Source organism: Heterodontus francisci, chromosome 10, assembly GCF_036365525.1.
Source record: "Heterodontus francisci isolate sHetFra1 chromosome 10, sHetFra1.hap1, whole genome shotgun sequence".
Classification (NCBI taxonomy): domain Eukaryota; kingdom Metazoa; phylum Chordata; class Chondrichthyes; order Heterodontiformes; family Heterodontidae; genus Heterodontus; species Heterodontus francisci.
The window spans coordinates 68,873,510-68,885,843 of record NC_090380.1 but is presented as its reverse complement, the minus strand read 5'-3'; the positions used below and the strand labels follow the sequence as shown (position 1 = coordinate 68,885,843).

The window sequence follows — 12,334 nt, the reverse complement described above, 5'->3', positions numbered from 1 at the left end:
GGGAAGGCACAGATTGGAGCCCTAAGTGAAAGATGGTAAATCAGAATCGTGCCATTATTTCTTTTTGCTCTGTTTTTCATTGTGTCAGATTTTGTGCTCATCAAGATGAGGGATGTTATTGCTGGGAATGAACAGAACTGAAAGGCCATTGCCTAACCATGGTACTCTTGAGCACTTCACAGAGGCTGATTTCACAGACCGAGGCCTAGAATTTAATATTTACTGTAGGGTTAGAGAGGAGATATAAATTACACAATGGAGAAATTAATTCCCCCTCCCCCATCCAGTTTGGATATAAGGTTATGTGCTTCTGAATGGGTATTTTTCCACTAATTTTCTCTTCCTTATCTGCCAATTTACTCTTTCTTTTCTCCCAATTTTCTCTTTATTTTCTCCCCTCCAGTCCAGAATTGATTCATGGCACAAGTCTACAAGTATCTCTCCCAGCTGCCCATTCTTATAAGCCAATACAGTTAGTATTTGCAGGCCATTGGGAGCATCACAGCTGACCATATCTTGTGCTCATCTGACTTCTAAACAATTGCATTTTCTAGAAGAGGCTTTTGATAACAATCAAGAGAAGGTAGTCTGTCTGATTTTTCCCCATCCTAGTCCAGGGTGCTGAAGCCAGTTGCAGCACCCTAATATCATCCTAGCTAAGATTAACTAGTGAAAACCAGAGAGTAAATCTGTGAACTTTTGGTATGTATAACTCAGTACCAAATTGTGCCTGGCCTTTACACACTAAACTATTCGGGGAGCCGCTACTCTGATTATAACTGTATCCAGAGATATTTCAATTTCTGCATCAGGGATGCATTTCAGCCACATGTGGCTTACTCATACGACTGACCGCAACAATTTTCCTTTAAGTTCCTACCAATGACCCAATCTGCACCCAGATCTTGAGATCATAGTAACAAAGGTTTAATATCTCAGCAACAGACAGTGTAACAAGTGTAATTCGAAGTAAGTAAAACAGTTATACTTATTAAACTTAAAATTGTTTCACCTTGTGGGCATTGCAGCTTTAAATCTTACTGGGCTGAGCTTCCAAAGCTACTTCATAAAAATGAGCTGAATTGATGGAACAGATATCAGTTTACATATAAACCATGGAATTTGTTTGAGCATTTTTAAGGTATTGTCCTGAGAATTATAAAGTTAAAAAGCACTACTGCTGAAATTTAAAAAAAATATCTGTCCACCATTAGGGGTTCAAAGGTTAACCAGTTGGAACAACATCAGATTCAGTCCCTAACTGTTAGCAGCTGTGCTGCATGTGATGTAACATAAACAAACAATGCAAAGAATGCTTCTGAAATGTAACCTTTCAAAAATTAACCTGCTGATGCATCTGCATTGATCTTTTTTGACTATGAAAGACTTTGTGAATACAACAGGCACTGATGAAGTTCCAATATTAAATCTTTCTTTTCAGTAAGAGAACATGCCTTCTCTTTTTATTCCATTACGATCTCTTGGTAAATTTAACTTGTGTTCCGTAGCGCAGGCCATCAATTGACTGCAGCCAATTATAATTTTTGACATTCTTCTAGTGAATTACCAAATTATCAAGCTACAGAAGGTGTAATAATGACCTGTAGCTATGTCAACCACGTTGTTAACCCCATATTTTATGATTTATTGAATTATTAAATAGTAACAGATCTAAGGAGTACATTTTCTAAAAGAGGGAAAAATAATATATTCCAAAGTGTTGTTCATTTTTTACATTTTCTGAGTTGTTGGGAGGCACACAAGGTTGGGCTGAACTGCACGAAGACAGGCCCAGTTGCCGACATCATGGAATAGTCTAACAGGGAGGGAGGTTCTATTTCATATGCCCCCCACCCCATAATGTAGAAAAAAAGTCAAACTACATTTTGATGAGTTATTATTTATCTACAAAAATATGGGAAAGTATTTTGAATAAAAAGTACTCCCTTGACTAGATTTTCTCCTTTTTTGGCATGCTAAACAATCAGAAACCAAAGAACATGAGAGAACGGGTTAACTGATGGGATTTCTTTCAACTTAATTTCTACAGATTCATATTCCCTAAATATTCTATGTTCATATGAACACTCTATTGGTGTGTGCAGCCTTACAATAAACATTATGTTTTAGTGACCAGCTTTGGTTCTGAGCTTGCCAAACACTGACAGCGTGTGCTGAAATTTGTCACTACTCTGAACAAATGCCATTGTGTCACTTTCATGTAATGTCATTGTGATAAAAACAATACGTGGCTGCTCTTCCTTGCCCATAGCAAAGATAGTGCCTCTTTAATAGTTTGGAGCACTTACTATTAGACGTCGTCTATTTTCAAAGTAGCTGAGAATTGATGCCAATGACTTTGGCGTTCCTGGAAACTTCCTAGGCTGCTTGAAGACCCCTTTCTTGGTTGTCTTCTTGGGTTTTTTATTATGACTGGCTTCCTTTACAGGTTTAGTTTTCAGCACAGATTTGGTTTTCTTCCCTGTTTTTTCATTCTTCACAGGCTTCTTCTTCTTTTCACTCTTGACTAGTTTGCCATGTTTTTTCTGCTCCTTCCCTCTTTTCCGAGGTACACGTTGCACTTCAACCTCCTGCCCAGTGTTTGCAGATGAGGCTTTCTCAGGGTCATATTTATTCTCATATTCATTTGTCAGGATTTTATTATTTCTAGTTTTTGATTTTGGCGGCTTGACTTTTGTAGGTTTGCGTTGGGTTGGCATCACTGGTGGACCCTTCCGGCGAAATTTCCCCTCTTTTTTGTCTGTACGGTTGTACTTATGCCTACTTGTCTGTTCTTTTGTGTAATCTGGACTGGCTGTTGTGGTTTCTGGAGTAGGCACTGGAGGATAGAAGCGGTCAGTTTTTGAGGACTTACTTGTATGAGATTTGCTGAAATCAGTGGTGCTCACAACCCGATGCCTATCTCTATATGTGCCACCCCTTGCCGCTGGGGCATGGGCCTCAGTTGTTGGTCTTGTTGGAGTTTCAACAGTGACTGCTGGTTTGGGAAATCTTGGTGAAGATGGTGAAAATATTACATGAGATCTTGTAAAGTGTGAGGTGCCAGCTTGTCTGTCAGTAGCAGCTGTAGAGGGCATTGTTGTGGTGACAGCTGTGATAGTAGTTGTGGTGGGGGATGTGGTAGTTGGTGTTGTGGTGCTGGCAGTTGTTGTAGTTGGCACCAAGGTTGCCCTAATTATTCTAGAGCCTCCATGTGTGTTCAGTGATATTCTAATAGGCTTCCTCCTAATGGTAATCTTTTTCTCTAATACTTTTTCTTTTCTAGTCTCCTTTGGACCTGGCACTTCAATATTCTCACTCTTTGGTGTAGGCCTGGGCTGCTCTTCCTTCTTCTTCTCTTCCTCATTGGGTCCAACTACCTGCCCTTCTACACCAGCCTGTTTACATTTCTGCACAAACCCTTTCTGCCTCAGCCTCTCGATTTTCCTAACTGGGGTCTGATCAATCACTTCGTACATTGCCTCCAGTCTCACTGGGTAAGGGTACGTCTCTTCCATCTGGAGATTTTTCCTCAGCAGGACCATGCTAAATTTACCTTTCTCCAGCTTTAGGAAGTCCAACAACTTGAGAACGGTCTTTGCATCCAGAGGTTCCTCCAAGATTTTCCCCTCGTTGGTGATCTTCCTGACTTTGCCGCCCACCTCTCCTTCTTGGTCGAATAGCACCAGCTGGTAGATGTGCCTCTCGGCGAGCTCGCAGTAGACATCGTCCTTCAGGAGGCTGAGCATCAGCCTGTAATAACCATCCGAGGCGTGCGGGGCTGAGATGACCCAGAGCCGCTGCTTGCCCGCCAACCCGGCCAGCAGGCTGGGGATCCCAGAAGCGGGGACACGAACCGTTCGGCTTCGTGCTGCTCTACTCGTGTCTCTGAGCATCCCTGAGCGAGACCTTGGGGCGGGGATCCTGCTTCTCTGCCGGAGTTTCAGCGAGCGGCTTGGGGGCGACCTGCTGTCGACTCGCTGCGCTGTATTGCTGCCGCTGATAGGGGTCAGCGGGCGGGAGGTTCTCCCTGGCTCCTGGGCTCCGCTTGCTGACCCATTGAGCAGCCTCAGCTGTCCTCTTCTCCCCAGGCTTAGCATTTCCGAGGGCTTTCCGCAGTCACACAGCAGCCAAAGCAGCACCAACAAGACAAGGGACAACAACCCTGTCCCCTTCATATTCTTACACTTGTTTTGCCTTTTGCTTTGTACAACTCACAAATTAACACAAAAACCCTGCACCAATATCGACTGTTGGGACGAAGCCTGAGCCAAAAGTTAGTGTGAGATGACCAAGCCTCTGCAATGTGAGATCCGATCAGCTTCTCTTCCAGACAGCACGGTGGACCCTGTTTAAAGACAAAACAAGGAGGTTGTCACCCTGTGGCCGATCTCCAAGGGACACTGCTCCAAATGCCGCTCTCTCTCACTGCTATTCCCGGATAAAGCTGCACATGTTCTTCCGAGGATTACTCCAATTCTTTCAAACAAAATACAAGTTCAAGGAATGTGGGGAGTTCAACCATTTCACCAGCACTCAGCAGCCCGAGGGTTATTCCTATCTCTGTCGCGATGTGAAAACCCCTTCGGTCTGGTTGTGTCTATGAACAGTCAGATTTCGGACAGTTCTGTTCATTTCTCTCCCCAACAGTCTGTTCTGTGCCAGATCGCCATGGTCAGCTTGTATTAATTTCTCTCCGGCGTTTCCGGAGGGCAAGAGTTTCAAAGAAAAAGGAGGAAAAAAATGCCCTCTCGTTTTGTTCAGCGATCCTCAGGAGAGGCTGAATCGATGGAATGGGGAGGGACAGGAGGATCCCAGGGAGGAAACCAGAGTGAAATTCCTCCTTTTCTTTTCTCTGGATCTGAGGCTGATCAGAGGGGGATGGGAAGGAGGAAGGGAGGCTCCACTGAGGACAGCCGCCACTCACAATGCACAAGATCACCCACTCAAACTACAGGCTTCACTAAATTACCAGTTCGGCTCAACACCGCCTCCCTCCCCTTCCACAGAGAAGGCTGCAGCTTCCAGGCTGCAAACACGGCAACACAGACAAAAGTAAAGCATTATTAGGATTATCCTTCCACCCAACCGGACAGCACCTGACACACCACCCGGCCCAGCAACACCTGCTGGGATTCATAGAATCTGAAGTTTAAAATATAATGAATTCGTCAGCGTTTGAAATACTTGTCTTATTTCTCTTACTGTCTATCTTTGCAGTGAGCTACTTTAATCTTAAACTGATGCTCATGTGATATGCTTATTTCTTTCTGAGCATCATTTCACTTCCTTTGCTTTCATTGTTCACTTGTTCCTTCTTCAGCGGACGTAACCAAGCCTCAGTCTGTTGATTAGATGGCAAAATACTCCAGCTTCAGTACGGTGTAGCTATTAGATACCGCTAGTTTTCACAATATCTCCAACAGGTCCTTTTTACATGAATTAATCTTCGTGCTAATGTTTTCCAGCTAACTTTTTCTGCATCACCAACACAGAAATATGTTCCCTTTCGCACTGTAAAGGGTCTTTGATTGGTCTCTGATCTGCTGCGGAGCTGATAACAGGCTGATCCCCTAGTCATATAATAAAAGCAAAATACTGCGGATGCTGGAAATCTGAAATAAAAATAAGAAATGCTGGAACCACTCAGCAGGCCTGGCAGCATCTGTGAAAAGAGAAGCAGAGTTAACGTTTCAGGTCAGTGACCCTTCATGGGAACTGACAAATATTAGAAAAGTCACAGGTTATAAGCAAGCGAGGTGGGGGTGGGGCAAGAGATAACAAAGGAGGTCTAGATTGGACCAGGCCACACAGCTGACCAAAAGGTCAGGAGCAAAGGCAAACAATATGTTAATGGTGTGTTGAAAGACAAAGAATTAGTACAGATTAGGTGTTAATACACTGAATATTGAACAGCAGCAAGTGCAAACCTGAAAAAAAAGTGGGTAAGCAAACTGAACAAACTAAAATGAAATGAAATAAATGCAAAAAAAAATTGTAAAAAATGTAAAAAAGAATGTAAAAAAAGGAAGAAAAAATAACTAAAAATGAAAGTAAAATGGGGGGCTGCCATGCTCTGAAATTATTGAACTCAATGTTCAGTCCGGCAGGCTGTAGTGTGCCTAATCGGTAGATGATATGCTGTTCCTCGAGCTTGCGCTGATGTTCACTGGAACACTGCAGCAATCCCAGGACAGAGATGTGAGCATGAGAGCAGGGGGGAGTGTTGAAATGGCAAGCAACCGGAAGCTCAGGGTCCTGCTTGCGGACTGAGCGGAGATGTTCCGCAAAGCGGTCACCCAGTCTGCGCTTGGTCTCCCCAATGTAGAGGAGACCACACTGTGAGCAGCGAATACAGTATACTACATTGAAAGAAGTATAAGTAAATCGCTGCTTCACCTGAAAGATTAGATTAGATTAGATTAGAGATACAGCACTGAAACAGGCCCTTTGGCCCACCGAGTCTGTGCCGACCATCAACCACCCAGTTATACTAATCCTACACTAATCCCATATTCCTACCCAACATCCCCACCTGACCCTATATTTCCCTACCACCTACCTATACTAGTGACAATTTATAAAGGCCAATTTACCTACCAACCTGCAAGTCTTTTGGCTTGTGGGAGGAAACCGGAACACCCGGAGAAAACCCACGCAGACACAGGGAGAACTTGCAAACTCCACACAGGCAGTACCCAGAATCGAACCCGGGTCCCTGGAGCTGTGAGGCGGCAGTGCTAACCACTGCGCCACTGTGCCGCCCTACTGCGCCACTGTGCCGCAGGAGTGTTTGCGGCCTGGGATAGTGAGGAGAGAGGAGGTAAATGGGCAGGTATTACACCTCCTGCGATTGCAGGGGAAGGTGCCATGGGACGGGGACGAGGTGGTGGGGGTAATGGAGGAGTGGACCAGGGTGTCGCGGAGGGAACGATCCCTTCGGAATGCTGACAGGGGAAGGGAGGGGAAGATGCGACTGGTAGTGGCATCACGCTGGAGGTGGCGGAAATGGCGGAGGATGATCCTTTGGATATGGAGGCTGATGGGGTGAAAAGTGAGGACAAGGGGAACCCTGTCACGGTTCTGGGAGGGAGGGGAAGGGGTGAGGGTAGAGGTGCGGGGAATGGGCCAGACACGGTTGAGGGCCATGTCAAACACAGTGGGGGGAAAACCTCGGTTGAGGAAAAAGGAGGTCATATCAGAAGCACCATCATGGAAGGTAGCATCATCAGAGCAGATGCGTCGGAGACGGAGAAACTGGGAGAATGGAATGGAGTCCTCACAGGAGGTAGGGTGTGAAGAAGTGTAGTCGAGGTAGCTGTGGGAGTCGGTGGGCTTATAATGGATATTAGTAGACAACCTATCCTCAGAGATGGAGACAGAGAAGTCGAGGAAGGGAAGGGAAGTGTCAGAGATGGACCATGTAAAGGTGAGAGAAGGGTGGAAATTGGAAGCAAAGTTGATAAAGTTTTCAAGTTTGGGGCGGGAGCAGGAAACGGCACCAATACAGTCATCAATGTACCGGAAAAAGAGTTGGGGGAGGGGGCCTGAGTAGGACTGGAACAAAGAATGCTCGACATATCCCACAAAAAGACAGGCATAACTAGGACCCATGCGGGTACCCATAGCGACACCTTTTACTTGAAGGAAGTGCGTGGAGTTGAAGGAGAAGTTGTTCAATGTGAGAACAAGTTCAGCCAGGCGGAGGAGGGTGGTGGTGGATGGGGACTGGTTGGGCCTCTGTTCCAGGAAGAAGCGGAGAGCCCTCAAACCTTCCTGGTGGGGGATGGAGGTGTAGAGCGATTGGACGTCCATGGTGAAGAGGAGGCGGTTGGGACCAGGAAACTGGAAATTGTCAAAATGACGTAGGGCATCAGAAGAGTCACGAATGTAGGTGGGAAGAGACTGGACCAGCGGAGAAAAGATAGAGTCTAGATAGGAAGAAATAAGTTCAGTGGGGCAGGAGCAGGCTGACACAATGGGTCTGCCGGGACAGTCCCGTTTGTGGATTTTGGGAAGGAGGTGGAAGCGGGCTGTCCGGGGTTGTGGGACTATGAGGTTGGAAGCTGTAGAGGGAAGATCTCCAGAGGAGATGAGGTCAGTGACAGTCCTTTGGACGGTGGCTTGATGTTCGGTGGTGGGGTCATGGTCCAGAGGGAGGTAGGAAGAAGTGTCCGTGAGTTGGCGTTGAGCTTCTGCAAGGTAGAGGTTGGTACGCCATACGACAACAGCACCACCCTTGTCTGCAGGTTTGATGACCATGTCGGGGTTAAACCTGAGAGAACGGAGTGCCTCAAGTTCAGAGGGGGACAGGTTAGAGTGAGTGAGGGGGGCAGAGAAATTGAGATGACCAATGTCTCGCCGACAGTTTTCAATAAAGAGATCAAGAGCGGGTAAGAGGCCAGGGGGAGGGGTCCAGGTAGAGGGAGAATGCTGGAGGCGGGTAAGTGGGTCTGCTGGTCGGGGGGAGGACTCCTGGTCAAAGAAGTGAGCCTGGAGGCGGAGGCGACGGAAGAAGAGCTCAACGTCATGCCGAGCGCGAAATCCATTGAGGTGGGGGCGTAAGGGGATAAAACTGTGGCCTTTGCTGAGTACAGAACGCTCAGCATCAGAGAGGGGGAGGTCAGAGGGTATAGTGAATACACGGCAAGGGGTCAGATCAGAAGGGGTGGGGTCAGAGGGAAGTGAAGCGGAAGAAGGATCTGGAGGAGCATTCGTCCCCATCAGCTGCTGGAGCTTGCGTTCCTTAACACCTGAAAGGAAGAAAAAAAGTTTTTTGTTAATGCGTCGGATGAGACGAAAGATGAAATGAAACTGTGGAGTAGAACAGCTTTGAGATAAGGTGAGGCGGTGCTGCTGGAGAGAGAGGTCCAGTATGTGCATGTGGCTGCGCATAGCACTGAGTGTGGATCTCAGGATGCGGCGAGAGTAGCAGTCCGAGGAACGTTGTATTTCTCAGAGATACCTGTGATCCTGGGTGCAGGATGGGTGAAACTGCAGTTGGAATCCACGTGGAATAAGTCGGAGCCGGAGACAGTCTAGTCAACTATATCATTCACTTGCTGACTCACCTACAGCCTTATTTTGGTAATGGCGACGAATTAATTTCAGTGATATACTTTTGTGTAGAATGGACCAATCATCAATAGTATATGCATAGGGACATAGACTGTGCTGAAGCAGAGCATCTCGTAGCCCACCCTGTTAGATTCATTCGTGCATGTTTAGGTTTTAAAGTAAAAAAATGCACCCTTGGTTTGTTAGTATTTCCCTTAATAATAAATCGAGAACTGGAACTCAGAGAGTTAACACAAGCAAGAAAACAGTATTAGAAAAAAATAATGGCAGTGAAGACTGACAAGTTCACAGGAACCGATGATTTGCACCCTAGACTCTTAAAATAGGTCATTTCCACCTTTAATAATATCCTGTGGTGGCGGTAACTCATCGGACTTCCCTTCCGAGGCCTTCTGCCACCATTTTACCACCTCTCCCACCTTCCAGCCCCTCTCCAGCCCAATGTATATATATGCAAATTGGAAGTAAATGGTTAGTGGTGACCCACAAGGATCTGTGCTGGGGCCTCAATTATTCACTATATTAATGACTTAGATAAAACAAAGACAGCTGTGTATCCAAGTTTGCCAATGACTCAAATATTGGTCGCATGATAAGTAGTGTAGACAGGAGCATTAAATTACAAAGAGGCATTGATAAGTTAAGTGAGTGGTCAAAACTGGCAGATGAATTTCAATGCAAATAAGTGTGAGGCCACTCATTTTGGAGCAAAAAAAGGATAGATCCAAGTATTATTTAATAGAAGAGCTAGCAACAGTGGTGGTCCAAAGAGATTTATAGGTCCATGTACACAGATAGACAGGAGCCAGGTACAAGCAATAATCAAAAACGCTACTGAAATGTTATCATTTATAACTAGAGGGCTAGAATATAATGGAGAAGAGGTTACACAGAGCCTTAGTTACGCAGCATTTGGAGTACTGTGTACAGTTCTGGGCACCACACCTTAGAAAAGATAAATTGATCTTGCAAAGAGTGAAGTGCAGATTCACCAGAATGTTACCAGGGCTCCAAGGGTTAGATAATGAAGAGAGATTACATAATTTAGGCTTGTATTGGCTGGCATAAGGAAGGTTAGGGAATGATTTGATTGAGTTTTTTTAGGATTTTGAAAGGAATTGATAGGGTAGATAGAGGGAAACTTTTTCTGCTTACGGGGGAGTCTAGGACAAAGGGGCATAACATTAAAATCAGCGACAGGTCATTCAGGAGAGAAGTTAGGACATACTTCTTTATGCAAAAGGTGGCAGAAATGTGACAGTCTCTTCCATAAAAAAATCAGTCGATGCTAGCTCAATCAATAATTTTAAATTGGAGTATTAAGGGACATGGAGCCAAGGTGGGTGGATACAATTAAGATCCATCAGCTATGATCTCATTGAATGGCAGAATAGGCTCTAGGGGCTGAATGGCCTACTCCTGTTCTTGTGTTTCTATAAAACATTTTTCCCACGAAGTTTCTGCAAGTGCTAGCTGATGATGGCACAGGGTGGGCAACAGAGCATCTAGGACTTTGGTCAACAATGGGACAAACAGTGTATTTTCAGAACCAACAGAGGAAGGACTGAGCAAGAGGGTAAATTCAATGTCAAATCAGGTACAGAAAGAGAAATAAAGAGAGGGACATAAAGATTGTATTGAGAGAGAGAGAGAGAGAGAAAAGAGAGAGAAAGGAAAAGGAAGAAAAAATATAAAATTTGATATTTAAAAAATTTCCTAAAGCGATTCACAACCTGAAGGAATGAAACTCCATACTTATAATTGTATATTTTCTTGGCAAGATGGGTTGATGAACAGTCATTAATTATCATGCTGTTAAAGGGGATACTTACATAATTCATGACTAGACTTAAATTTCTGTCGTGGGTTTAATAGGATGTGAATGTGCAAATGCAGCAATTCATTAAAATCATGTTTGAAATGCTGCTTTCACAAAGCTAATGGCAGAGTGAACCAAATAGGCCAGCAACGTGGTGATTCACAATTCACAGACGTCTAGTCCTCACTGCAAGTTGCTGGCCAATTTGCACATTAATAGCAGTGTGCATTGTTCAGATGACATATTTTCAGCAAAATCTGGCTGATTGATGCATATTAAAATGAAAACATCCTCTGTCATATGGAAATAGATAAACTTTTCTCAGATTGTGACAATTTTCAGTCTTATCAAATTCCATGCTATTTTACTGTCTGCCTGTCCCCCCTTCCATTCCACCATTGGTAGCATAGCCTTCAGACATCACATTCCTACACTCTGGAATCCTCCTTCTAAACCTCTTCTTATCTTTAAAAGCCCTTTTAAATCTATTTCTTTGCCAAACCTCTGGTCAACCCCCATCCATCCCTGCGCCAAATTCTTCTACTCCTGCTCAGTCACCTTTCCAACTCAAATCATGCCTGCAGCCTCTGTGAAGCAGCTTAGAATATTTTGTTACATTAAAGGAACTAAAGAAGTGTGAATTGTTGTTCTTGTTGAATTTATTTAAACCAGAAGGGAATACATGATTCTAGTTAAACCAGATTTTAATGTCTTCTCTACGTGTTGCCATCTCATTTAACATTGCATTTTGTAACTGTCAATTCATGTCCCATCTTGTGCTAAACATTCTCAGTCAATGCTTGTTACTTCCAGTGACTGACTTTTGAATATCAATGGAAAATGATGCATTGACTTGGCTTGTTGCCCTTTAAAGAGTGCCAACTGAGGGCACCAACCATGCCATAGGTAAATGCAACAGCACAAGGGATAAACTTCAGCAACTATAAAGGAATTACGATATGGAAATAGGCCATTGACCAATCCATATTGATGTTTATCATTTACACAAGCAGTGGTCCTAATCATTTATGCACACCTCTTCCCATCCCCCTTCATACCCCTTTTTTCCATCACCGACTTAACATATTCTTTAAAGTTGACATGGGGATCTTCAATCACTAACTTTAGTAGTTTCATTCCACCGCCTTTCTTCCGCTTTCTGTCCTTGATCTCTTACATTTGCATCTTATAACTATATTCCTTTGTTCTATAACCCACAATCACTGGAAATAGCCGGTTTCCATTCCCTCTATCAAATGACCCTTAATATCTTCTGTTCTAATACTAACAATCAATCATTCTTCATATTTGTATTTATTTACAGCTCGCAGAATACTAGTGAATCTGTCCTGCACCCTCAAATCTCTCAAAAAAGGGTGTTAAGATAAGTCCAGCAGCTATAGGCCAGTCAGTTTAACTTCGGTGGTGGGAAAAATT

General features: G+C 44.3%; 1 protein-coding gene across 1 annotated transcript in view; it reads right to left on the bottom strand.

The window, feature by feature from the left end:
- Positions 1-4,937, bottom strand: part of ccdc80 (coiled-coil domain containing 80) — a 46,164-nt gene extending 41,227 nt beyond the window's left edge. Inside the window, exon 1 of the mRNA XM_068040676.1 lies at positions 2,310-4,937. Coding sequence (XP_067896777.1) covers positions 2,310-4,178 — 1,869 coding nt within the window. The 5' untranslated portion in view covers positions 4,179-4,937. The remainder of the gene's footprint in view (positions 1-2,309) is intronic.
- Between the last annotated feature and the right edge of the window lie 7,397 nt (positions 4,938-12,334).